General features: G+C 36.1%; 3 protein-coding genes across 6 annotated transcripts; 2 read left to right on the forward strand and 1 right to left on the reverse strand.

The window, feature by feature from the left end:
* Positions 1–325: 325 nt before the first annotated feature.
* On the reverse strand, positions 326–2,173 carry LOC119691158 (MICOS complex subunit MIC27). Of its 2 annotated transcripts, none has more exons than XM_048625856.1 (6): positions 2,035–2,173; positions 1,618–1,948; positions 1,416–1,525; positions 1,164–1,299; positions 674–840; positions 326–497 (listed from the first exon to the last, which is right to left on the reverse strand). In XM_048625856.1, the coding sequence occupies exons 2-5, from the start codon at positions 1,946–1,948 to the stop codon at positions 674–676; spliced, it is 744 nt and encodes a 247-aa protein (XP_048481813.1). In that variant the 5' UTR covers positions 2,035–2,173; the 3' UTR covers positions 326–497. The 2 variants fall into 2 exon arrangements, with proteins under 2 accessions (XP_048481813.1, XP_048481812.1); XM_048625855.1 differs by having other exon boundaries at positions 662–840.
* A 113-nt stretch (positions 2,174–2,286) lies between these two features.
* LOC119691159 lies at positions 2,287–6,887 on the forward strand. Of its 2 annotated transcripts, none has more exons than XM_038107818.2 (4): positions 2,287–2,470; positions 2,548–2,656; positions 5,130–5,306; positions 6,227–6,887. In XM_038107818.2, the coding sequence occupies exons 2-4, from the start codon at positions 2,593–2,595 to the stop codon at positions 6,310–6,312; spliced, it is 327 nt and encodes a 108-aa protein (XP_037963746.1). In that variant the 5' UTR covers positions 2,287–2,470; positions 2,548–2,592; the 3' UTR covers positions 6,313–6,887. The 2 variants fall into 2 exon arrangements, with proteins under 2 accessions (XP_037963746.1, XP_037963748.1); XM_038107820.2 differs by having other exon boundaries at positions 2,287–2,453.
* A 2,981-nt stretch (positions 6,888–9,868) lies between these two features.
* Positions 9,869–26,608, forward strand: LOC119691172 (wiskott-Aldrich syndrome protein). 2 transcript variants are annotated; one of them, XM_048625784.1, is made up of 7 exons: positions 9,869–10,212; positions 11,223–11,450; positions 12,176–12,275; positions 22,728–22,895; positions 24,598–24,720; positions 25,979–26,155; positions 26,451–26,608. In XM_048625784.1, the coding sequence occupies exons 1-7, from the start codon at positions 10,126–10,128 to the stop codon at positions 26,591–26,593; spliced, it is 1,026 nt and encodes a 341-aa protein (XP_048481741.1). In that variant the 5' UTR covers positions 9,869–10,125; the 3' UTR covers positions 26,594–26,608. The 2 variants fall into 2 exon arrangements, with proteins under 2 accessions (XP_048481741.1, XP_048481740.1); XM_048625783.1 differs by lacking the exon at positions 9,869–10,212 and adding an exon at positions 10,790–11,136.
* The last annotated feature ends 263 nt before the right edge of the window (positions 26,609–26,871 follow it).

Raw genomic sequence — 26,871 nt, forward strand, 5'->3', positions numbered from 1 at the left:
TGAATTGAATGTATTTATTCAATAATAAATAAGGATAATGTAGATACCTAGTTTTTTTTTATTGATAGGACTTTGCGAGGATAACTATATAGATGGTAGACCCCTTGGCATTATTAGTATTCACTGATAAACTACTAAGAGTATAGGTACCGAGCTGTCATTTCTATTACGTACCTGCTGCGATGAAACTAGTTGGAAGATCTCGACGTGTACCTACCAATGGTATTACTAAGTATTTACCATACCAACATCCTATCACTATCTTAGTAGTAAGATATACTTTTTCAGAATCAGAAGTCTTATGTAGTGTACAAAAACAAATGAATTCTAAGTATATCTATTCTGCTTTATTTATATTTGCATACATACACCTTGTCAGTTAATAAATTACTATACACAACTGTAGGGTCAGTAGTAGTCGTATCATGATGTTATCCGGGTATTGACTGATCAAATTATTGTACCTGATTTGATTACACTTCACTTGAAATAGTTTACTGAAAAGAAAAAAAAAGTATCTAGTATTGAGTAGGTACTTCAAGGACTTAACAAGAAATCATAATATTTAAAAGCACATAAATTCACACTGCAAAAGCATAGACATGCATGCAAAGCAGACACTACTTTTCCATATCAAACAGCAATCACCAATGTTTTTTACCTATTATTGTACCTATTCTTTCTTTTCTGACGGTTTACTATCCTCTTTGACCGGTGGTGGCATGATAGCCTGTTTCGCTGACGATGCTAAATTGATGACCATGCTGAAGAACTCTGAAAAGTCTTTTGGCAAAGACAGTTCAGGGAATTTCACCTCCAGCTGAGGATCTCCAGGTTTCACTAAAATACAAAAGAACAATGTTCCAGGTTCATACTTTAAATTTCAATAGGATCATTATATTGCAGTTTTTTTATGATTTAGGAAAACAGTGAACAAGGTGTTTAGAAAAGGTAATATTGACTATGATCATTTAATGATTATAGGTAATTGCTATCTCATAAAATAAAGCTATGTTCAATTAATGATAGTAGCCAACACAGTCAATAGTGTACAATGAATTCTTCCTACACATTACATTGACTAAAGGAAATGAATCATGATGGCTTTATTCAATCAGATAAATTTGTAAGACAATAACTGTTTGAAACTGCACAATATTTACCTCCATATAAGAAGTTATAAGCTATGTTGATGTATGTCCTTGCTAGTACTCCATTGTTGCGAGCTATTTCCTTGGTCTCCTCAGGGAAACACACAGATCCCATTGCTGTGGTCCCAACACCGGAATATATCAATCTCTACAAACAAAAATATACAAACATTTATTTTGTATTTATTGCATATTTACTATAAATATGTATTTATGAGTGATTACTGGCTAAAAATGTTATTAAGTATAATGTATTAAATTTACCCTGAATATTCCACCTCGTAAACCAAAGATGAAACCAGTCAAACCACCCATCACCACTGCTCCATATCTTATTTCTTTATTATCTTCTTCACGAAGATACTTGACAATCCCTGAAATTATAATAACATTTGTTTAAAAACATTATTTTCACTATCATACTTATAAAGTAATACCAAAATTTTACAGCAAATGTATAACTTACAGTCAGATCTATCCTGAATTTCATGATATTTGTCCTTCACAGTATCGGTGACCATGCTGGTATGTTGCCAGCCGGTCTGCACCTTCTCACGAACAATTGATACAGGTGTTTCCAGCGATGACTTTATGTAGCTGACTTCTGGCTGTTTGTTCTTGGCCGCCACATACTCTGCATAGTCAGCATGCGGGGAGTCGTAGATGGGGAGCTCCGAAGGCCTCATCTTAGGGGGTTTCTGTGGTCCTGAACCAGCATCACTGGTTATAGGACTTGCCGCCTTCACAATGGGTATTAGAGCAACCAGGCTCGAACCTACCGCCAGTTTTCGGAGCATCTATAATATAAAAAAACACAAACAATGTAAACTTTGAGAGGCAAGGATATCATCATCAAACGTGCACAATAACTGGGTATACATACCTCAAAGAGAAATAATACCCTGGAATTACATAAATACAAGCAGCAATTTTATTTCACGAAATCAGATTCAGCTGTGGTGGGAGGACGAACTTGACATTTGTTTGACATGTGCGAGTATTTGTTGCCATTCCAAAAAAATAATAAAGTGTGGTGGTGATTTTTAAATAATGATGTTATGTTACGCTATCGATACCATATTATCGGTTTTTAGAGTATGATCTTGTGCACATCTCTCCGATTCGGAACGAGAATGATTTTTCTTTTGTCTGGCACTTCTTGTCATGTCAATGTCATATTTTTGTGCAATTTGGTTTTGATTTTGAGAACACATTAAGTTAATAATGTTACATAGAATTACACTGTAAAAAGGAAAACAGTTTTGGTGTTTAACTTATTTATTATTACATGAAGAGTCAGGAGTGAGTGTATTCCGTTTGTAAGTAAAATATAAAACAATAGGTAAGTCAATCAACATTGTGTGTTATAAACATTTATCCTTTTTATTTCGTTTAGTGCCTGAGTTCTGAGAATTACGACAGAGTTCGTTCCACATACAAAATGCCAGGGACTCGAGGTGGAAGAATAAAAAAGTGTAGGAAGTCCCCAATCACGACACGCTCAGGTACTACGGAGCTGCCTGCATGCTGGAGCTTCGCTTATCGCTCTCCTTTATAGAACTATCATTATCGCTTTGATTACAAAAGTAGTGCTTGTTTAATGAAAGTCCTGTGGCCTACATTTGCAATAAATATCAAATAGATTGGGGCTATCACCTTCATAACTGTTTGAATTGAAATATTTATTATTAACATGGTCAAGTTATGAAACTAACACAGCATAGTTTGCGACATAATTTTATTTTTAGTCTAATTAATGTAATTTTAGAACCTAATTTATGGTACCTACTAATATTCACTCAAATGTGGAAACTGTTAACATCATTCCACACTCTAGGGGTGTATTGTATTCATAAAAATCGGCGATAATAATATCTATCTAGAAAAATTGGTTTTAATCATTTAATTTCAGGATGTCTGTCTATTGTTTTAATTAAATACACTTAACGCAATTTTCCCAGGCTGCAAACATGTCATTGATTTGCTATGACTATAACATTGAGCTCAATTAAACACTAACATTCAAAACTTGATCTCCAGGAATGCATGATGTGGTTTGAATGAAATTACATTAATTGGGACTTGGCTCTTCGAGTTGGTCAGTTGTTCCCCCACACACTGAAGATATTTGGAATGAAATGGTACACAACCATAAAACAATATTTAATAGCTACCATTATTTATGTCCGTTAAGCTTGGTATTCAGATGAAATGAAACTAAGGAAAACCCATATTTTATTTTTAATATGTTATACAGGATGTTAGACATTTTCACCGACAAAACTATGTCAACATTAAATTTGACTAATTTTGACAAATCTTATTCTTCTTTTAGAAATTTAAACTATTATGGAATTTTCTGAGACTTCATTTCTACATTGCACTTAAATCATGCATGCTGCCAAATAAGTATTTTGTTGTGTTTATTTTATTGTTTCAAAGCTTAAATGCCTACATTATTTAAAACATAAAAATAAGACTGTCCCACATTTCATTATTTTATATTTTAATTAGCTAATGTTGGGCTTTTACATATAAAGCATTGTCTAACACCAATGATAAAACTTGGTGATGGATATCGTTATTACAAATAACATTAGAGAAAGAAATTAACATTCGCATTTGTTTCACTACAGAAACAATAACAATTATATGCCAAATTGCTATTGATTGGCATATAATTAATATTGTATCTATAATTTAATATATAGGTAATATAAACTGTAGCTACCGTTGCACCAGCGCTCATTTACAGTAACAATCCTTTTTTCATACTGTCAATACCTACTGACATAATTTGTATCGATATGAAGCTGATTCGCAAGCGAGGCTGGTTTGAGAATCAATAAATTTGCTACTTTTAGATAAGTAGGTATTTCATTATATTTTAATACATAAATCTAATTATATGCAATGAAATGACTACCATGATTGTTCATTTTAAATCATCGTGGGAAATTGTTAAGGAGGTATTTAAAATACTTCCTTACGTCGACGATTTTAACCGAAACAAATATTGGTTTTTCCGTGGGTATTACGAGAAAAAAAACAAAATACCTATACAGGTTGTTTAAAAAACCAATAATGTCAAAAAAACTGAGAAATAAAAAAAAATTGTTTATATATGGAATAATGTTTGTATTAAATTAAATATATTATGCCTACCCAGCAATGGAGTACATTAGTACAAGGCGTGAGTGCGTGTTTTTTTTATATTATGTCATATCGTTATTGGTTTTTGCACCATTAATAATTGCGATGTTTTATTTTTTTTTGTACCTACATTCATATTTTTTCACTTTGTAGCTTCAAAACGCTTTAATTTAAAACATGATATTTATAAGTACCTAAGTAGGTCCTTAAGTAGGGTTTTAATAACTCTGCATGTTCGCATAGTGTTTTTTTTCAATGTAAATTTTTGGAATAAACACAGCATTGTTAGACTGTGTGAGAAAATTTATGAAAAAAACAAAAGGATGCTACGCATTCTACAAAATTAACATAATAATTAGGTGGCTTGCCGTGCCGCCAGTGTCACAATGGCCGCATATTCAGAAGTTGTAAAATTTAGAAATCGCATATGACGCACTATTTTAACAATAAATAAGTTTTCTTACAATTAAATTAGTTGTATATTATGTAGGTATATATTATAATTATATTATTATTTTATACATTAAGTTATATTCTTTGGCTATTGTTTTGTTACTAACACTATTATTAGAAGCTTACGTACATTTGGTGTAGTTATAATACAGGTACCCGTAAATAGTGGACCTACCCCTTTCCGTTGGTTCACTATTACCGGAGCACCCTTTATTAAAATTATTAACGTGGTCATTTTATATATTACCATCAAACAATCTGTATAAATATTTGGTAAAATAAATAATACATAACATGCAATATTATGTGTTCGCAATTTTGTAGAGGTGTCTTCCCATTTTACTTCATTACAATACAATGATTATATTCCAGTTCTCAGAATGATGGCAATCATGGAGAGGTCTGGTGAGGAAGTACCCAAAGAGTTCTTAGAGACAGGCCGCACTGGCCGGCGTAACGCGATGCCAGACATCTTACAGCCTGCGGGAGCATCGCTCACAACTGCTGACTTGCCACTACGACTACAGCGAGTCACTATAGTCACTCCTGGTAAGTTATTCCAACCTATTTATACACTAGTTATTAAGTGTTTTGTTTTTATGTTGCACAAAAAGTTAAAACGGTAATTAGCTTCCAAACTGCCATAACCTTCACGTTATCCGTCCTGTCTTTGTATGTATGATAGATTCAGCAAGCCTTTTTTTTAAATAGCAACCTATTGGTGAAGGGTCCTCCTATGTTTTTAAGCCTATAGGTATAATAACTAAGTATGATTGCCTTTCTTTCAAGAGCCCTTGGATTCAAATTATGCTAAATATCATGTACCACGTGCTCGTATGTATGTAATATAATGGAAAATTGCATGAAATACAAAGTACCGAAAATTTCTAATCTTATTAAAACGTGTCTTAGTAAGTACACGATACCTGTATCTAAGTTATCAAACAAATGAATATCTGTGACGTTACTGACTACGTCCGATGACGTCCGACAGATTATTAGGTAGGTACCTAGTTGTCGTGGACAGATGTGTGTAGCCATTGGCTTTAATAGACACGAGAACGATGTCACGTTTCACTATAGTTATGCCATCTCCATGCAGGTATCACTGGTAAATATGGATAATAATGACAAAATGTAAGGGATAAAATAACTTTAAACGGTGTAGGTACTTACCTAATAATACTTTTTCAAGGCAGATTTTGTTGTTTAAATATCTTGCATTTGACAGAAAAACTAACAATGTATTACAGCATTATAAACTACAGAACCCTAAGTTAAGCTATTCTTGATGTATCATTTATATAGTCCCCCTTATGCCTTTGTAGCTTACATGCGTGAGCTAATGTATAAAAGCGAACGGGGTTAACACTATAGGGGACATTGTATAAATATAGAATATTTTTATGTAGATCTATTATATACTATTTCACCTTAATGTGTAATATTAACTAAAAATCCCCTTTCAGATAAAGATGCACAGGCAGGGCCATCGAAAACAGACTTTAGTGCCCAGAAGGACGACAGTCCGGCGGAACCGAAGGGCTGCAGTTGAGCGGTTTGACTGTTCCAGTAGACTTAGAATAATTAACTTCCAGCATAGCACGCTACGCTGGTTGGCACAAGGGACTGTAGTTTTAGAAAGCTCGATATATAAGCAATCTCATTGGCATTGCGCGCTTATACGTGCTAATCGTTCTAATATAGCAATTGATCGGATAACTTAATAATTTATGACGCTAATAATTATGTAGTTACGATTATTGTTAGAAGGATTTATAGCCTGACTTGATAAGCTGAAGAAAATAAGCATACCGAAATTTGTTGGTATAATATAATAATCGCAAGTGTGGTGTAGTAATGTACAAAAGCTAAAATATAATTAGGATTATGTGTATAATTATATATAGGTATATACTGTGGAACAAAATATTAAGTGCATGCTTTTGTACTGGTTTTTCACTATCCAAGAAAGCGTGGTAGACAGGATAATAATTTGTGTTAGATTATGACGAAATGTTAGACGTAATAATATTAACTATGTAATTCGGGATGAAAGTTTATGCGCTTAAATATGAAAATGACATTTGATAGAAAATGTAAGTTACTGTGTTATAATCATAATATTGTAACAAAGGAAACTTCTTGAAAGAAAATATCAATGACTTAAAAACTTGTTGCAGGTCAAGCAGTTTTTATACGTAAATATGCATAACAATTGATTTTTTTGTGTACAATATATATACATACTTATATATATATATATATACTTAATTCAAATTACGTTTACTTGATTTTATAATGTTTTATGCACATAAAATCAACTACCATAGTTTTGATTTAATATTATGTAATAAATAAACCCGGGCAATTATTTCGATATTTATAAAGTTATTGGAAAAATTGGCGATATAATCAACTTAATAATTCCATGAATTTTCAGTATGATTACCTATACAAAAAGTAACTTTCTGGGTAAAGCAGCAACATAATATATTTTGTCATATGTCATTTTTTTTCCTAATTGTGGCTGTAAAAAAAGTTTTAACGATATTAAGTTGATGGTTTGATAATGTATGACATATTATTAAACTAGTTTTTTGTGATTATTGGCGCTTGGTTACTTATTTATTTTAATAGGTTGTGATGTAATCAATCATGTAACTGTATAATTGTCATTATCTGATGACAATTCTCGTGGGGAGCATTTTAATCATTTTAATATTTTTTTGTTTTTTTTATGTCAGATTTCCACGTTTCAAATGTTCATTATTGAACAATATTTTTTTTTAATAAAAGGCCTTAATTTAGAATTTCCTATTAGGTACCAACATCGAAGTAGTTATTATTTGTTTTTTTTTTTTATCTGGGCCTATTCGATGTTGTAACTATTTGCGTGTTTTATAAAAAAAATACCTACGTGATTATAATTTATATGGAACAAGGCTTATTTCAGTAAGTACAAATTTTATATTGCACATAATTTATTTAGGTGTGAATTCATTTTTAATTATATATATTATATAAACCTACATTATTTAAACTTTCTATGCTTAACAAAAATATTGTTTGTGGTATTTCCTGTTTAAAATCAGATTTTTGATACTTTACTTCTAAGGTAAGAAGTTTAAACTCGAAACATGATATTGTAATTTTGTTAATTATAATTTTCTTGTATTTTTTATAATTGTTCAATTAATAAAAATGTATTCTATTAAAACTTGTACCACAAGTTTATTACATATCTACCCACCATTGCCACTGTCTTACTGAATCTCTGTTAGTTATCAGTAATTTATCCGACTAGTAAAGTTTATTAAATTTAATAAAAACTTTATGCAAAAAACCATGAGGTACCTACCCTGTTTTAAAAAAAGAAAGGTTCAATATTAACTACTTTTTATTGTTATAAACTGTTTAAGCCTTGGCGTTTCATATAAAAGTTTCTGAAAGGTGGTCTTTAAATACCTACCTATTATGTGTAAAGAATATTTTTTAGGAAAACTAGAGCGATTTATGCTGCCTAAAAATTATCACTTTTGCGTAGGTACACTCACACTCATGTATCGCAACACAGGGTTGAGGTAGAGGTAGTTGAAATGCGCGTTTTAATAATGATGAAGTACGTACCTTATAGGTACATGGCGTAATTGTTTTACATATTTGTTTTGTTGACGGTTTTCCTCCATTTGTTGCCTTAGACAATTTACGGACTATCCAAGTATAAAATATACTTGTTATAAACTTGCACTCGCACTCACGCCTTGTACTAATGTACTCCCTTGCGGGGTAGGCAGAGGTGCATTGCTGCACCCACTATCCAAGTATAAAATATACTTGTTATAAACTTGCCTTTCTTATTAATCATAGATATTGTTTTCGGGATGAAAGTTAGGCTGTATGAAATCAGCACAAATATCTACTCACTTTATGTTTGAAATTTTAAATAAGTAGGTACCTAACTAGTTCAACAAAAATATTATTATTACCTACAGCAAAAAAGTCAGATAGTTTTATCTAAATTGCTAAAAGTTTTTTTAAGGTCTGCCTTTGCCGGTAATGAGCGTCGATCTAGATATCTAGTGCTAAGACCGATCATGTAGTCATAGTCTACCGGACATGTAAAAGTGTTTACCACCTTAACTTTTCCCCGGGCGGAGTAACTATCTGTCAATTACTACTTGCAATTATAATTAATTATAATCATCATATCCATGTATTATGTTTATATTTTTGAGATCTTTTTTTGTTTTATAAGTAAGTACTTTTAAATTGTATATCAAATTAAAATAGCCATGTTAACCTGTTAACTATCTGTGCCTACGATCCAATCTGTTTTGACATTGTTTAGCATCAGTCTAATTTTGAATGAAGACACATCAAGTAGTCGCAAAATCATACCTACACTTTAATCTCCTGTGTATTTATTTAAGTCGGACTGTATTGTCTTCATCTATTTTGTGCAAACAAGTTATGGTTTGGTTGGTAATGTATCAAATAAATGTGTCTTATGTATTTATTATCCTGTACTTAGATATAAATGTGTATCGTGTACATCTATCTAAATAACAATTTATAACGTTATTAATTTTAATAGGACAAACTATCTATAGAATTTTACAGAAGTTGTGTTTTGTTTTTTGATTCAAATGAAAATAGCATTTTACGTAATTATCTTTTATGTTGTACATAGCATTGACAAGTATCGATTCAACGAGGTAAATAAATAAATATAGTTTCTATCATTGTTTTATTTATTGCAGTTTCACAACACTAACGACCGAAGGTGATGTTTGAGCAGTCACAAAAATTCAAAGTGGTCGGTGGTCGGTGTTTGCCGACCACTATTATTACTCTAAGCACCCCTGCGATTTTCTTATTGCAGATATTACTAGCGCTTTCTATGATTTACAAGTTCATTTTTTTAATCACATGTTATAAGTAATTTATGAGAAAAGATGGGGCAAAGTTATGCGAAAATAGCGCATAGATGCAGGTACAAAAATATCGATAGGCAAAATTTATTAAAGTCGGTTTACAACACTATGTTAAGGCAAAAGTTACCAGTTCGAAATATTTGTTGACGGGTAGCAAAATGGGAATAGAATGGTAACACCAGAAAAAAAACCTAATCAAATGTCTCATGTCCGGACGTGGGGAAAGTGAAATTTTTATTAAAATAAATTGTACAAAATATCATTGAAATCTGTAAATTAAATATATTTTTTGCGGCAAGCGTTTGTGCATTCATATTTTATTCTGTTGTGTTTTTATTAAATACGCCAACATGCCGTAAGTTATGGAAACAGAATCGTGATTTGTGCTATTTAGAAGTATTTTTTGATATTAGTTGTGTTTATAAGTTATAATGCCTCGAGGAGAGAATGCACCAAGTCTATTGCTATCACGAGAGGAGAATGAGATGGTATTCAGCCTCATTGGGCCCAAGTGCCAGGTACTGTACAAATAATTTTACTCTAAACTGAACTATCAAACGCCCTTGTGAATCACTATCGCCTCTAGATTACGTATATTTATCAATTGAATTCCTTATTGTTTAGCTTTGTATTCATATTTTTAATCCACTGAATTACATTTATGGATAAAAATACATTCAAACAATGTAAACAAAACATCCCTTACCTAGGATTTACAAGACAATGCTTCATAATCATACATAAAGCATATTATTAAACATATGTCGTTTCGAAATCCTAAAGAGTGATATCATCAGACATTAAGTAAGAGATCACTTGCATCTCTTACTTAATGTTTATTTATCTGCAGTTTCTCCAGTGGCCGCTGTGCGTTGACTCCAGTGAAAGTCAGATCTAGTTCTGAACAACACATAACTTTACTACCCACTGAGATTTAAGATAAATTTACTGCATACTGTACCACACACTTTCTGACTCACTTGATACATTTAATATTTTAGGTATAAGTACATTAATATTTTAAATAATTAGAGTTATATTTTTAACTTTTTGCAGTTTATATTTGATGATTCTTTGCTTTTTGATGTTCTTAATATTTGAACTAATTACCTATTTAGATATACATAGATACATAATTGTTATCAGACACAAGATATATGAATGAATGCTACTTGTAAAACCAAACCATGTTTTTGATAACCAGGGTTCTTATATTTGCATGAAAAGTAAACTTAACCTGTCATGGATATTATGATAAGCCTTAGAATTGATAGATTTATCTGATAAGCTCTGTTTTTACATGTTAACCTTGATTGTGCAAAATCTGTGATTATGAATTTTCTAAAATGCTGTTAAATCACAGAATTTATTGTTTTAAATACTTTTTGATAGGTTCTATGTGCGTTAACCCCCTGCAAAATTGTAATCCACCAAACAGAAATGTAATGATTTTTTTATTTTGCATAATAACTACCTAATATAGCTTTGTCAGAACCCCTAAAAATATTTTTAAAAAGTAATTTTTCAGAGTTTATCAACTGCCGTTGTCCAATTATTTACAACTGAGGGCCCCGCACATTCGGAATGGAAGAAGAAGGACACGGGTATATTATGTCTCATAAAAGACAATGGAAAACGATCATACTTCTTTAGAATATACTGTCTGTACCGCAAGGCCATGATATGGGAACATGAGGTCTACATCCAGATAGAATACAAATGTCCAAGGTCTTATCTCCATACATTTGAAGCTGAGGTGAGATTATGAAATATTGACTATGTTTAGGTTTAAGATTGCATGCATGCCAATGTGTTGTAATGCATGAGAATTTTTAATTGTTATTAATACTGTAACATTGTATTTACGACTCTATGAGGTACATTGTGGGAAGTGGTTGTTGTTGTTGAAATGAACCAACTGAGAGTACTTGATACAGAGTAACGGTTTATTATAAGGAAGTTGTATGTAAATTCGGGTGATCAAATCTAAAGTGGTGTATTTTCCAGTGACAGCTTAGAAGTCCAGCAGGCTACCATTTGCCTGATGCTGTGTTGACTACTAATTCTTTGATCACCTCATCTATTGCTTCGAACTCTAAACCTTTTTTTCAATTTTAATGTATTTTTACTATGATAAAGAATTTATTTTAAATTATAACAAAAATATACATAATCAATATCTCATCATTTGTTTTGAAACTCATTTTTGTTTGCAATAGCTCTCACAAAATACAATAAGAAGTATTATTAGCAGCATGTACTTACATTGCTAAGACAAAGTATTGTTTTTATACAGATTTGTATCTATTATAATCTCAATAGGTGGTGCATTGTTATTGTTTAGCAGTTTTTGTCATAGCTTTAGTAGTTACTGCTTGCATGATTGTCATTTGAATAAGTATTTCACTGCCATACTCAGTACTCGGCCAAGGGAAGATGTTTAGATGTAATTACTTATAATACTTTTTTATCTTTTTGCAGGAATACATGACGGCATTTAATTTCGCTAACGAAGATGAAGCAAGGTCACTTAGGAATATCTTAATCGAAAAAATTGAATTCCGAAAACAAAGACGAGAAGGTAAGGAGTTTATCACTGCATTATTAAAGTATTGAAAGCACGGAAACCCAGGGTTCCATCCCCGGCCGATGATAATTGCTAGCTATAGGGAACTCTAGTCACATATAAATGCCAGATTCACATATGTACTTGATGTACTTGGCAATCCTAGCCCAATTATACCTACCACCAACATTACCACACGTGTTGTTGGAACAATAATAAATTCCATAGTGCAGGCCAGCATGACACGCGCACTGACAACCAGCAAATCTTCATTTTACAAAAGCTTGAGCTATTATCTTTATGTGCATTACAGTAAGCGAGAAGGTTGTGCCCTGTGCAGTTAGTGAACACGACCAATTTGGTAAATCCTTGACTAATGATGGGTGTCTGTCATAAAACACTTGCAGGACAGTGTGTTCTTCCACCTGTATATTTATCAGGGTGTCCACTTTCTGGAAAGTCAGGGATAGTCAGGGAAAAGTCAGGGAAGCTCAAGGTGGTCATGGAAAGTCAGGGAAATTGATGGGCCACCTGGAAAGTCAGGGAAAAATTACTTGTAAAGCATATATTTTTTCTAAATTGTAGTTCTTTCCTTTATAATGATTATTTTTCTTCTATTTTATACGTAAAATACGTAAGTCATAAAATAAAATCTCGTAAGCCAGATTCCAGACTCAGTTCAAAGTTTGTTCAATAGTAAAATGATGTTCCCTTAGTTAAATTTCTTTCAAAAGAGTGTGACTCAGCTTGCCTTTCTGAACAATTTTTGTTTTAAGAGTTCGTGATGAAAAATAAGTCCTCACATAACGTGTTGGTGCAGACGCGCTGTATCGGCACTCATTTCATCGATAAATTCTCATACTTTGCTCCGGCAGCGGGAGCGCATGCAGACGTGCCCACACGCGGCACCTTATGATTTTTTTTAAAGCGTCGCGCCCATACGAAATTATTTGATTTCGGTTTTGTTTTAATTAAATAATTTTAGTAAGTACTGTATACAAAGCTAACACGCTTTATTCGAGTTATTTCGGTTTTGATGGCCCTAAGATTAACTATACCCCTGGCACTAGTACAAGTTTTATACAACATGTTGTTTTTCGAACCCGACAAACTTTGAGGGGGGATTCTACGAGTAATTTCATCGAGAAAAAACCCCCATATGTGGGGTCAAATCTCAATATTCTAGAAATGGTGGCCATTTTAAAGTTTAGATACTAAAATTTTTCTTCTTCTTCATAGAAAATCATATCTCGAGATTTAGACGCCTTACGGACATGAAATAAAATGCTTTTATCCGCAAAAAGTCATCTCTATCCAACAAAAATATCCACAACTGCTAAAAAGTTACAAATATAAGTTAAAAGCACCTAATCTAACAGTTTTGACAAAAAAACAGAAAAAATGTACATTTACTTGAATGTGAAAATCGCCCTCCTTTGATGGTATTTTTATGCATTTATTTTAAAGTATTTGAAATAAGCTAAACAATGAAACCAAAACCGTATCACTACGTCGAGGCACCATACCATCAATAAGTGTGCTTTAAATAGTTCTAACTAACGTATTTTGCAATAATAACCAACAGTGGATCCCACTTGGGTTTCCAAAAACTTAATGACTGTTTTCCAAAGTAAAATGACATTTTGAAAAATAAAAAATATTTCTCAATTTTGCAAATACAAAAAAGAATTACACGTTATGGCCAAAAAACGTATTTAAACTTAGTTGTACAATAAAATCAAGTAGGTTCTTATTTAATTTAGACTTTTAATTATCATTGCTTTCAATACAGAATGTTGCAATAGTGGTAGGTGAACATAGCCGAAACGGGGTGACTCAGGGGGTCACTCGATACAACTTTTGTTCTATGAGTTTTTTGAATTCGCGTTTTTTTTTTTTCTAAACCTGACCTAAAAGTTTGTATGTGTCCAAACGCAAAACCTCATATAGGTACCTAGCTATACATTACTATTACAGTCCACTAAAATATCGAATAGGGTAAAAGCAATTTTTAGTCTAAATAAAATCATTACAAGGTTCGCACGTCTTTCAATCAAAAGATCCTCCACGCAAAATTCAACCTTACGGCCTTAACATTATGGTCCTAACCGAACCGCATGCGTGTGAGCCACCGACCGGTCGCGAGTGAGCCGAGAACAAAAGCCGTGAGATAACGATTGAATAGACGAACATTTTATTGCAAAAATAAGTGTTATAAATTATTGGACATTCAAATTAACTTTGTGAAACACATGTTGTTAACTTTATTAAAACAGTTACAGTGAACTATATACGCATAAACAACTATAACTGAGTGAGAATTTAGTGTACCTAAACGGATTGCAGTGTTTTAATGAATAAACTGAGCGAGTCATCGTGGTTTAACGGCTATTAAATCACTAACACACATTATAACCTGCGTGTCCTGCGACGTGTCTTAATACGGTGTTTACCTACAATACCTACAAAGTGTTTTGCGTTATATAAGTTATATTTAAAGCAAGTTAACAATGGAGGATCTACTTATATGTCAGCACGAGCTTCTGGAGACCCTAAAAAGAGCTGAAACTAATTACAAAAAGACGCCTAAGGAGAGGATTAAGAGAAGTTACATAGAAACGAGGTTAGAAACATTAGAACAGCTTTGGAAAGACTTTAAAGACGGTCATAAGAGTATTATTGTGAAAATTACTAAACAAGAAGACAGAGAAGATTCATATTTCGAAGAAAATACATATGAAACCTTTGAAGAGTTGTACACACAATACAAGGCCACCTTGAAGGAGCATCTTCAGCCGTTCTTGGAGCCATCTACTCCTTCTTCACCACCTCCTCACACTTCTACACCAATGGGTAATGTACAGAAATCATTAGAAGACGAAGTTAAGTTGCCTATTATCGAAATACCTAAGTTCAGTGGCAAGTATGAAGAATGGCAGACGTTCTACGACTTATTTTCTTCACTCATACACAACCATAAGCGCTTATCACCTGTACAAAAGTTACATTACTTAAAGGGTAACTTAGTTGGAGAACCAGAAGCAATGTTACGCAATTTTACTACAACTAATGCAAACTATACCGAGGCGTGGAACCTATTAGTGAAGCGATACAACAACAAGAGATTTAATTGCAATGCATTATTGAAGTTATTATTTACACATAGATCAATTAACACGGAGTCGGCGAGTTTAATTAAACAATTAGTAGACACCTTTTCTACCTGTTTGAATGCTTTGAAAAATATGGAAGTGCAAACTGATACCTGGGACTTGTTGATTGTCTACTTGGTCGTATCAAAGTTGGATACTGAGTCTATGAGACAGTGGGAACAGCATCTAAGCGGAAGCAGCATTGAATTGCCTACCTGGTCGGAACTGCGAGACTTTCTAGAAGCTAGATTCAGATCATTAGAGATGATAGACAATAATAAGATCACTACGCAGAGGACAAGTCAACCTAAACCTATTGTGAAACCTAAGACCTTCCATACAAACATGAACAGAGACGTGAAAACACACGACATCAAGTGTGCAATGTGCAGCGGAGAGCACTACATCTACAATTGCAAGAAATTCGGAGAGATGCCTACTAACGAGAGACAGAACTTCGTGCAGTCCAACAAGCTATGCTTCAACTGCCTCGCGCCGTCCCACTCGGTGCTGAGGTGCCGGCAGGCGGCGTGCTGCAGGCGCTGCGGGCGGCGCCACCACTCACTCCTGCACTTCGAGCGAGAGCAGAACACGGAGAAGCCCACTGAGAGTCAAACTACGAGTACATCTACAGGTATTTCGAGCGAGTCGTCGTCGAGAGGTAAGCCTTTGTCTAATGATACACACATTGTAACCAATTTTTCTAGTGAGCAAATGAAACCTAACTGTGTACTTTTAGCTACTGCTAATGTGATAGTTGAGAGTAAAAATGGTTGCAAATATATGATTAGAGCTTTATTAGACCAAGGGTCACAGGCATCATTTGTCACAGAGGCGACCGTTCAATTACTTAATCTTAAACGAGAATCAGTAAGTGGTTGGGTGTCAAGCTTGGGAGACGGGCAAACGAGAATTAAACACATGGTCTCACTTTGCGTGAAATCACGCCACAATCCCAAAGCATCAGTTCGAGTAGAAGCGTACGTACTACGTTCACTTACAACACTTTTACCCACTACTAAACTTAGCACACCTGACGGGTTAAACTTCGAGAATTTAGAGTTAGCTGACCCAGGGTATGCCACACCAGGGAGAATCGACATTCTACTTGGAGCGGAGATCTACAGCGACGTTCTACTGGACGGCGTCATCAAACATCCAAAAGGTAACTTACTGGCACAGAATACTATTCTAGGTTGGGTGTTATCTGGAAGGATGTCTCGAGAACCAATCACCGCGCAGAGAAACATCACAAGCTTGCATGTTCATGTTAAAGAAGATGAGATGCTGAAGCTATTTTGGGAGTTAGAAAACGAACCTAATAAAATAGAAAAGAGATTGTCAAGAGAAGAAGAAAATTGTGAAGAGTTCTACAATGCTACAACAGTTAGAGACGAAGAAGGAAGGTATGTAGTAAAGCTTCCATTTAAAAGCGAGAACCCAGAGTGTCAAAATGGTCGATTGAGAGAAGTAGCTGCCAAGAGATTCGAGTACTTAGAGAGAAAGCTTACTAAAAACACTAAACTTCGCGAAGAATATCATAAGGTAATGGATGAATATATACAATTAGAGCATATGGTTCCAGTGCAAGCAGCTGATATCGACAATCCTAAAGCAGTGTATCTTCCTCATCATGCTGTACTGAGGGATGATAAAGACACAACAAAAGTTCGAGTTGTTTTCGACGCATCGTGTAAAGGTGTGAATAACAAGTCACTCAATGATGATCTCCTAGTAGGTCCTAAATTACAACAAGACTTACGACACATCTTGATGCGGTGGAGAACACACAAAATCTGTATAACTGCAGACATTGTCAAAATGTATCGAATGGTACGCGTAGCTGATGAAGATACTCACTTCCAGAGAATATTGTGGAGAGATGCACCAGATAAGCCGATTGAACACTACAGACTTTTGAGGCTAACATTCGGGACTGCTTGTGCACCTTATCTTGCTGTGAAATCTTTACAAAGGCTAGCAGACGATGAGAAACATAAATATCCACTCGCTGCAGAGATAACAAAGACGGATTTCTACATCGATGACCTTTTGACAGGATGCGACACTGAAGAAGAAGCACTAACAATCTACAATGAGATGAATGACTTAATGAGAGCAGGTGGGTTCGACCTTCAAAAATGGAGTAGCAACAATGAGAACGTGATGAAATACATAAGTGAAAATAAGCGAGCTGATCAAGAAGTTCCCCTCAAGGTCAACAGTTTGGTGAAAATACTAGGAGTGTGTTGGAATCGGGATACAGATAGTTTTGAATACAAATTGAATATGTTAGAGCCGAGACAGCCGATTACCAAACGTCATATTCTTTCTGAGGTAGCCCAATTGTACGACCCTGAAGGATGGATTGCGCCTGTCGTCGTTGTGGCGAAAATGATCATACAGAAGTTATGGAAGACAGGCCTAGACTGGGATGATTCTGTGGAAGGTGAGCTACTTGAAGAGTGGTTAACTTACAGACAAGATTTGAGCAACATTACACACATCAAGATACCAAGGTGGTCACACAACTCCACTACGTCGAAGACGGAGTTACATGTGTTCGCAGACGCTTCCCAGGCAGCTTATGGAGCAGCAGTTTATATCCGAGTCATTGAAAACGAAAACGTTTACGTGAGCCTCATTACTGCCAAAACCAAAGTTGCGCCTGTGGAAAAGCAAATTTCTATTCCTCGACTAGAGTTATGCGGCGCAGCTATGGCAGCTGCACTAATCTCAGAAGTATCTCAGGTATTGAACATCAATAAGGAGAATCTGCACGCGTGGACAGACTCAACCATCGTCTTGGCATGGTTGAAAGGTGGAGCAAGTAGATGGAGCACATTCGTGAGCAACCGAGTGTCCACTATACTCAACATATTAGACTACGAGCAGTGGGGTCATGTTGCTACAGACATGAACCCAGCAGACTATGCCTCAAGAGGATTACCAGCTTCACAATTATCGAGTCAGTCATTATGGTGGAGCGGTCCTGCTTGGCTATCTGAAAACGACATTAATGTCAGCACACCAGACATTGAAGATACTCAAGAAGAAGAGAAAGTTAAGACTTTAACCGCTTTGATAAACACAGAAGATGAGCTAATTTGGACAAAGTTTTCAAACTTACAGAGAATGTTGAGAGTTATTTCTTATTGCAGAAGATGGCTGAACTTAAAAGAAGCTAAAGAGAAACGCGAGAAACATACACAATTTATAACAGCAGAAGAAATAAAACAAACGTTGGAAAGTTGTATAAAACAAGCACAAGATATAGAATTCAAAGACGAGATAAAGCAGTTAAAGTCTGAAGGAAGTGTCCCCAAAAAGAGTAAACTCCGTAATCTTTGCCCCCTTCTTGATGAAAGTGGCATATTAAGAGTCGGCGGTCGTATCCAACAATCGCATACGGACTATGACACACAGCATCCTATAATATTACCTGCTACGAGTCATCTTAGCAGACTAATTATTGTAGATGCCCACCAGAAGACAATGCACGGAGGACCCCAACTAATGCTGAATTATTTGAGGTCTAAATTCTGGATCATGCGAGCGAGGGACCTATGCAAGAAGAGTTATCGAGAGTGTGTAACGTGCATCCGATATTCTGTCAAGAATACAACTCAAATGATGGGACAGTTGCCAGAAGTGAGACTGAAACCCAACAGACCCTTCAAGTCAGCAGGTGTCGATTACGCAGGACCCATCAACATTAGGTTTTCACCCAGTAGAGGTTCGAAATCCTACAAAGGATACATCTGTTTGTTTGTGTGTATGGTGACCCGCGCCATCCACCTTGAAGCTGTCACGGACCTGACTTCAAAGGGCTTTATCGCAGCATTTAGGCGATTCACTGGAAGAAGAGGCCATTGTTATGACCTCTATAGCGACAATGGCACCAACTTTATCGGCGCAGACAAGCAGTTGAGAGAGATGTTCAACAGCGCCAAATCTACATTTCCAGGTGAGTTAGCAGAGTTACTAAGTTTAGAACGCACCACGTGGCATTTCATCCCCCCCCGGGCCCCGAACTTTGGCGGAATTTGGGAAAGTGGAGTGCGCAGTACCAAGACGCATCTAAAAAAGGTAATCTCAGACACTACACTTACGTACGAGGAACTAGCTACCGTCTTATCCCAAGTGGAGGCTTGTCTAAATTCGCGGCCAATAACTGTGCTGAGTGACAACCCGAATGACCCCCTCCCCTTGACACCGGGCCACTTTCTGATAGGTGAACCTCTATTAAACTTGAGCGATGAGAACTATACACTATGTAATTCAAATCACCTAGAAAGATGGAGATTAGTTCAAAAAATGGTCACCGATTTCTGGAACAGGTGGTATAAAGAATATTTGGTAACGTTAAATCAAAGATATAAGTGGAACACAAAGAATGCTGAGCCAGAAATCGATGATGTAGTTATATTAAAGGAAGACAATATTCCACCTAGCAAGTGGATTTTAGGCAAAATTGTACAAAAACATGTCGGTCCTGATAATATTACACGCGTTGTATCCGTCAAGTGTAAAAACGGCATTTTTAAACGACCTGTGAGTAAAATATGTGTCTTACCTGTAAATAAACTTAGCACCTAATTACTATAATTAGTTATCCGAGTAAATTTAAATGATAAAGTTATAAAAATAACTACTTAAACTATCTTTGCCTACCTAAGTATTATGTATTCTACGTTCCTATAGCTACTTATAAACTAGATTATAATACTTACCTTTGAACTTATAAACTAAAATAATTAATGTAGGTACTTACCTTCATACTTACCTTAGATGAGTAATACTTACCTGTTGCTTATATGCTACATTAACGAATGTGTATACCTACAAAATAAGATTAATCTTAGTTACATACTTACCTGTGTCATAATAAGACTCATAAGTTTATAAACCTGAGTTGTTATTGTTAAAGATAAATATCAATTGTTATATTTTTGTGTTAGTATATAGTATGGTGGGCGGTTCAATAAGAAATTCATATTTAAACTTAGCCATGTATTTACATAAGAATGTCAGTCACTAGTTCTTTAAATTTAGTACCTATGTATAAGTATATCTGTTATTTTAAAATACACACACCATACTTGCTTAATAATTAAGTCATAAAACACATTGTGTTATTATTCCTTGAGTTAGGTATCTTATATTGTACTTAAATATTTCATATTTAGTTGCATATTTTGTGTTTACTTAGCGATTTTTGTATTTAAATTGTTTAAAGAACTGCGTCCTTTGGTGGGCGGAATGTCCAAACGCAAAACCTCATATAGGTACCTAGCTATACATTACTATTACAGTCCACTAAAATATCGAATAGGGTAAAAGCAATTTTTAGTCTAAATAAAATCATTACAAGGTTCGCACGTCTTTCAATCAAAAGATCCTCCACGCAAAATTCAACCTTACGGCCTTAACAGTATGGAATTGCAAGTTTTTTTAAATTGAATTTTATGATTTTAAAAATGATCTGTCTGAGTCACTCTCGTCTCTTTCGGCATGATATACACTTTTTACAGCCCCTGTATAAATATTTTACGCAGTCGAAGTTTTTTTAATAAGTGTGATGCAAATGAAAGGAAAACTTTCAAATCAAGCTTTTGTTTATTTTGATCTTTGGTCAGGGAAAATTTCTGAAATGGTCAGGGAAAGTCAGGGAAAAGTCAGGGAATTTTTTGGAGCATTCTGAGTGGACACCCTGTTTATGGAAGAGTCAATTTCATAGGTTACATTACATATATTATAATGATACAAATACTTACATAAAATTTTGATTTGTGGCCGGTTGTCTATAATTAGAATGGCATTTATATTGGTAATTATGTATTGACTCTTCTATAAGATGTAAAAACCACAATGTTGACCCTTAAACGTGTTTGTGTTAAATTTAAATCGAGTGTTTTTGAATTTCATTAACCAAACTTTAATGGAACTTTACTTACTGTGCTTCTATCGCATTTTGTATTATAGTGTCGATTCCATGAAGGTTAACTGACTAGAGAATCTATTTGATAAGTCCGTCTATCTGAAACTTAACATAGAAAGTAATCAAAATACATTGCATTTAATCATTAACCAAAAGGCCGATTCACACACTGTTTAGTGGGAGTGTTTAGCAGACGTACTTTGCTCAGTATGTATGGGAGATTCAAAAGTTTTGCAAATACTAAACAACAAGCCCAGCAATGTACGTCTACTAAACACCCGCACTAAACAGTGTGTGAATCAGCCTTTACGTGTTCGTAATCACAACTGCGACGTCGCGACATCGCAGAAACGTCTCCCTCCCACTCACAGGTGTTTTATAGGGGAGAGCGTGACGTCACTTGTTTTTTGCACGGTAAGCGTCCACCTTTCGGCATCGTACGAAACGGGCGCATAGCATTCAGTGTTCTTTGTATAGAAATTCTCACAAGTGCGTCCACGTTTGGTCCGTTGGGTTCCGCTCATCTGGCATAATCTTTATTGACCAAAACTCATTTCGCATAACTCGTATGGTCTAAACTTTTTTGGCCGAACCATCACTTTGCCAAGACTTATGTGGCATAAGGCTCGTTTCGTCTAAAACTCTTTAGGCACAATCTTTAAACACCTAAGTTTCGTTTGCTCAAATTTATGTTCGTCTATACCTATGTATAATCTTGTTTCTCCTAATGTTATCTTAATAAATAATATATTAAGTATGTAGTAAATGTACAAATTGTGGTATTTTTCTCCTACATCCCGAAAATCACGAATTTGTATGATCAAAAAATCGAAAGTTAACAACCAATATAATTATTACAAACCCCATGAGATCGAAACCTAAAAATAGGTGCGACGACGAGCAAAGCGAGGAGGAGCGTGTTAGGTGCACATGTTCATAAAAACCAAAGCGGAGCGCAGCGAAGCGGAGCGGAGCGTTTTCCAAACAGCGGAAACAATACAAGGCACCAGTTTGCGCTATGTAGGGAGACGCTCCGTCAAAGTTAAAGCCAAACGAATATTATTACTTTGTATAAACCTATGCCATAGCATTATTAGGCTATTCAAGATTTGGCCATACCATTATTAGGCTAAATAATGTTATGCGAAATAACTTTTTACTAAACGAGATTTATGCCATACGATTTTCGGCGTAACGAGACTTTGACCAAACGTTACTATGCAATACGAGATTAGGCAAAAAAATCTTATGCCAAAAAAGGTAGAACCGGTCCGTTACTTACGATATTAATAAGTGGACGCTTACCTTTAACCTAACCTTGGAATCATTGCTCCTGGTACCTCGTATGAAAGAATGTTTTGTTTATGCCACTAGAGCGTAGAAGAAGATCGGAGGGCTCGACGGGCGCGACCACGGCCGCGGTGGCCCCCAGCAGCAAGTACAACCACGTGGGCCACAGCAATGGCCGCGAGAACGGCGTGGTGGCCGCGCCGCCGCCGCCGCCGCCCGCGCCCGCGCCGCTGCCCAAGACATCCCTAGCTGGTATGTTATACGTAGCATTCTCTACCAGTTAACCCGGTGGGTTGGTATGTAGTCTCGGTGTAGCGACTCATGTTAAAATCACGTTTTGAAATGTCAGCTTTCTAGTAACTTCCAGTAGCGATCAATGCGCAGACGCTAGTCGTCTCGCGCCCGTCACTTAGACAACATACTTTGTAAAATGTAATTTGTAAAATCAGTAAATAGTTTGGCCTCAAGAAATCCTGCATTCGTCATTTACCATCAACCCCATAGCCACCTCTATATACCCTAAACTGGTGACCTCCGACAAACTGGACACGCAACCTTCGGAAGAAATTATGGAGTCAGCACGGCGATGACGCGGCGCAGCTTGGAACGGCGTGGACGAGACGGCTCCCCCAGCAAGGCCATGGGGTAACAACGACAACATCAGGAACATCATCTACTGGAAGTGCACCACCCCTTCACAAATTTTGGTAACGCATCAAAGAAGAAATTAGCGTTTCGAAGCATCTCAAGTCAGGACCTGGACGAGCGGAACACATAGCAGGTGCGATTGCGCGTCCACGACGGCAGGTCAACGGGCGGTAATCGGCGCTTCTGAAGTTAGCGAGTTTGGGCGGTTTCCTCGCTGCGAGGCTGCCGAGCTGGAGCATAGTGGACTGGTCACCCACGCGGAGGCTCACTCGAGGGTCCTCATGGAAGTTCCCGCCAGGATGGACGAGAGGTGCAACGAGAGAAGCTATTTAGATCGGAAATTCACATGGTTCAATCACACACGAGGTCGGATTCGCAGAACCGAGGTAGCCGCGTTCATCTTGCACGGTCAGCGGAATGTGATAAGCGCGTCGCGAGTGAACAAAGTGCTACGTAGTTATACCGAGTGGTTATTGTGTGAGATTTATAAGTTTGATTTGTTAATTTTGTATCAGTATTGAAATGTAATTTTGTGATTTCTGTTTTGTTTGATATTGTATGTTTCAAGTTTAAAGCTCCGTAAGAGAGGCTTTTGTAACATATGTATTACGAAAATTTTTGACAAAATTTTGAAAAACGGGGGAAGTGATGTAGCGACTCATGTTAAAATCACGTTTTGAAATGTCAGCTTTCTAGTAACTTCCAGTAGCGATCAATGCGCAGACGCTAGTCGTCTCGCGCCCGTCACTTAGACAACATACTTTGTAAAATGTAATTTGTAAAATCAGTAAATAGTTTGGCCTCAAGAAATCCTGCATTCGTCATTTACCATCAACCCCATAGCCACCTCTATATACCCTAAATCGGCAATAAAATTAAAATCGTGTGTAAATATGCACAACAAGTCGTCTGCTGCTATTTTTATTGCTATCTAAAATGGTGTGGCGCGTCACGCTGACTGTTGTAGTATGTAAGAGCCTGGCTTTTCCCGACAGGGCTTCTTTTTCCACAAGTAGTGCCTACATTTATATAGTCCTCGGATCTAGAATTTTCTCTAAATAATGTAGTGGGCTTCAAAAATCTCAAATCATTAATTAGATTGGATTCGGTAAAGATATTTAAACAATTCAATTGAAATTATTAATAACGAGTTTAAATATAACACTTTACTAATCACTCGTTCAACCTTATTATTATTATGGTAATCAGACATGTTTGAGTTGAGTAAACTTAGACGCGCTTACATGTGCTGTTTAACTTACTTACTTAAAAACTTTAACTAAAATGACAACGACAAACATTGCAGGCAGCTACAACACGCTGAAGAGCTCGAGCAAGAAGCCGAAGACGCGCAAGCTCACGAAGGCCGACATCGGCGCGCCGCTCGACTTCAAGCACGTGTCGCACGTCGGCTGGGACGCTAATAAAGGTAAGCTACTAAATTACTTTAAAATTCGCTCTTATTCTCAATTATTTCCTAGACAGTAATAGCCATAAATTTTACCATATTATTTTATTGCACTGAAAACACAAGGAGTGTTTTGATGTCTCGATTTATAATAATTATAACCTACTAGCTGTTCCCGCGAGCTTCGCTTCGCCTTAAAAAGTTTTCCCGTGGGAATTGGCCATGCTAACTTTCTGAACAAGAATGAAATGCTTAAAACCGTTTCGAGGAATATGCTTCCAGTACAATTTCTGGTCATCAGATTTTAAATTAGATCTCTATTTTTTTAATTATTCAATAAAAACTAATAGCCTTTATTTGTCCTTTCTATGGCGTCACATTAGGATCATAGAGTATATGCATTTTCCTACGAAACAAAAGTAAACGTCAAACGTCAATAAACGCAAACCTCATGTACTCTGTGAACCTCACAGCCCGTGTCACCCGTGTGCACAGAGTAGGTGCCCGTGTGTTTATTTCTCTTTATTGATTTAATTTATTTATTTTCTACCTTGTTTTGAATCTCTACTACGAATAAATAATAAACCAGTGGATACTACGATGACAACAAGAACAGAGATAGTATTTCTTCAGTGAGTATTATTGCTTCACAGAGTATTATTTGTAGGTTACGAGTTAGATGACAATGACATTCTACCTCACTGACGTTAAGTGACACTTGCTTTTTTTGTGGCGCAGGCAAAGATATTTATTTTAGTATTGGTTCTGTGACGTCATACATCCATTCAGCCGGCCAAATTTTAAATAAATATTAAAAATAGTTGTAATAAATAAAAATCAAAAATAACGAAATTAGTTTCTTAAAATGGTCTATATTTTCAAAATAAATTATAAAAAATACATATCATAAATTGGTAGCATGGCCAATTCCGGGATAAAATGTAGCCTATGTTCTTTCTCAGGGTCTAAACCATATGTATACCAAATTTCATTCAAATCCGTCCAGCAGTTTTGGCGTGAAAGAGTAACAGACAGACAGACAGACACAGTTACTTTCGCATTTATAATATTAGTTAGGATAAAATACCAATAAATCATAGGTATAATATGGAATGTTAGTTACCATTCAAAGTGAATACCTAATGGCTACGTTACTTACATATTTAGCACTTACATTACGATCTCATTAGTAAAGTTACCTATTAATACACATAGGAATGCATTAACCATAATAGTAAACACCACTACCAAATTCATAACATCACATTTCACACTCCAGGCTTCGACGTGGACGTGGACAACCTCAAAGAGGAGGAGATGCGCAAGTTCTTCTCCAAGGCCGGCATCTCGGAGAGCCAGCTGCGCGACCAGGCCACGAGGGACTTCATATACGACTTCATCAACGCACACGGTGGCTTAGATGCGGTGAAGCAAGAGATCGAGCCCGCTGCGAAAGGTGATGTTTGTTTTAGTTGGTCGTGTTTTTATTATTATGGAGCAATGTGGGAATGTGAATGAGACTACACTTTCTGATCAGAAGTCTGGTAAGGAAATTAGCTTCGCTTGCCGATATGACGACGCTTCCCGCGCTAAGAATATGCTGCCGTTGGCTCCAGACCTCAATTTGAGGAAATATCGCTTCCTGATATCCTGATAAGTGCCGGGGCTTAATAGCAAACGCTACGTATATTCTATATCCTATTTCTAGAACCCAAGTCTCCGTCACTCTATCATGACATTTCACCCCGCAGGTGGGTCAGGCCGGCTGCCCGCGCCGCCGTCAGTGCCGGCGCCGCCGTCGCTGCCCGCGCCCGCGCCGCCCGTGCCCTCGCGCAGCCCCGCGCCCGCCGCGCCCGCGCCGCCCGTGCCTCCTGGACCACGTACGTATCACTAACCTGTTCCTGTATTATTTCCTAAACACGAAAACACTTACAGACCGTAATCTTCCATGGGATTCCTTCAAGTGGAGGATTTTTTGCCATAATCTTTAGGCTCGGCATGCGGGTTGGAGATATCACAAACACAAACATTGAATATCAAGGACCAAAGAATAAATATCATTCTGGATCGAATGCAATTAGAACTAATACTAACAACTGCACCCACCGGACGTCGCAATGCTATCTCACAGCTGGTCAAATGTCTCCCCTTTTATCTTACTATATACAAACT

This window comes from Plutella xylostella, chromosome 15 (genome assembly GCF_932276165.1).
Source record: "Plutella xylostella chromosome 15, ilPluXylo3.1, whole genome shotgun sequence".
NCBI classification, from domain to species: domain Eukaryota; kingdom Metazoa; phylum Arthropoda; class Insecta; order Lepidoptera; family Plutellidae; genus Plutella; species Plutella xylostella.

Coding starts and splice junctions, on each gene's coding strand:
- LOC119691172 (XM_048625783.1), top strand. CDS start 11,041: ATGCTGTTAAATCACAGAATTTATTGTTTTAAATACTTTTTGATAGGT. Junction 11,137..11,222: donor GTAATCCACCAAACAGAAAT/GTAATGATTTTT, acceptor GTAATTTTTCAG/AGTTTATCAACTGCCGTTGT. Junction 12,276..22,727: donor CCGAAAACAAAGACGAGAAG/GTAAGGAGTTTA, acceptor TTATGCCACTAG/AGCGTAGAAGAAGATCGGAG.
- LOC119691159 (XM_038107818.2), top strand. CDS start 2,593: ATGCCAGGGACTCGAGGTGGAAGAATAAAAAAGTGTAGGAAGTCCCCA. Junction 2,657..5,129: donor CCCAATCACGACACGCTCAG/GTACTACGGAGC, acceptor ATTATATTCCAG/TTCTCAGAATGATGGCAATC. Junction 5,307..6,226: donor AGTCACTATAGTCACTCCTG/GTAAGTTATTCC, acceptor ATCCCCTTTCAG/ATAAAGATGCACAGGCAGGG.
- LOC119691158 (XM_048625856.1), bottom strand. CDS start 1,948: ATGCTCCGAAAACTGGCGGTAGGTTCGAGCCTGGTTGCTCTAATACCC. Junction 1,526..1,617: donor AATTCAGGATAGATCTGACT/GTAAGTTATACA, acceptor TTATAATTTCAG/GGATTGTCAAGTATCTTCGT. Junction 841..1,163: donor TTATAACTTCTTATATGGAG/GTAAATATTGTG, acceptor TTTGTATTTTAG/TGAAACCTGGAGATCCTCAG.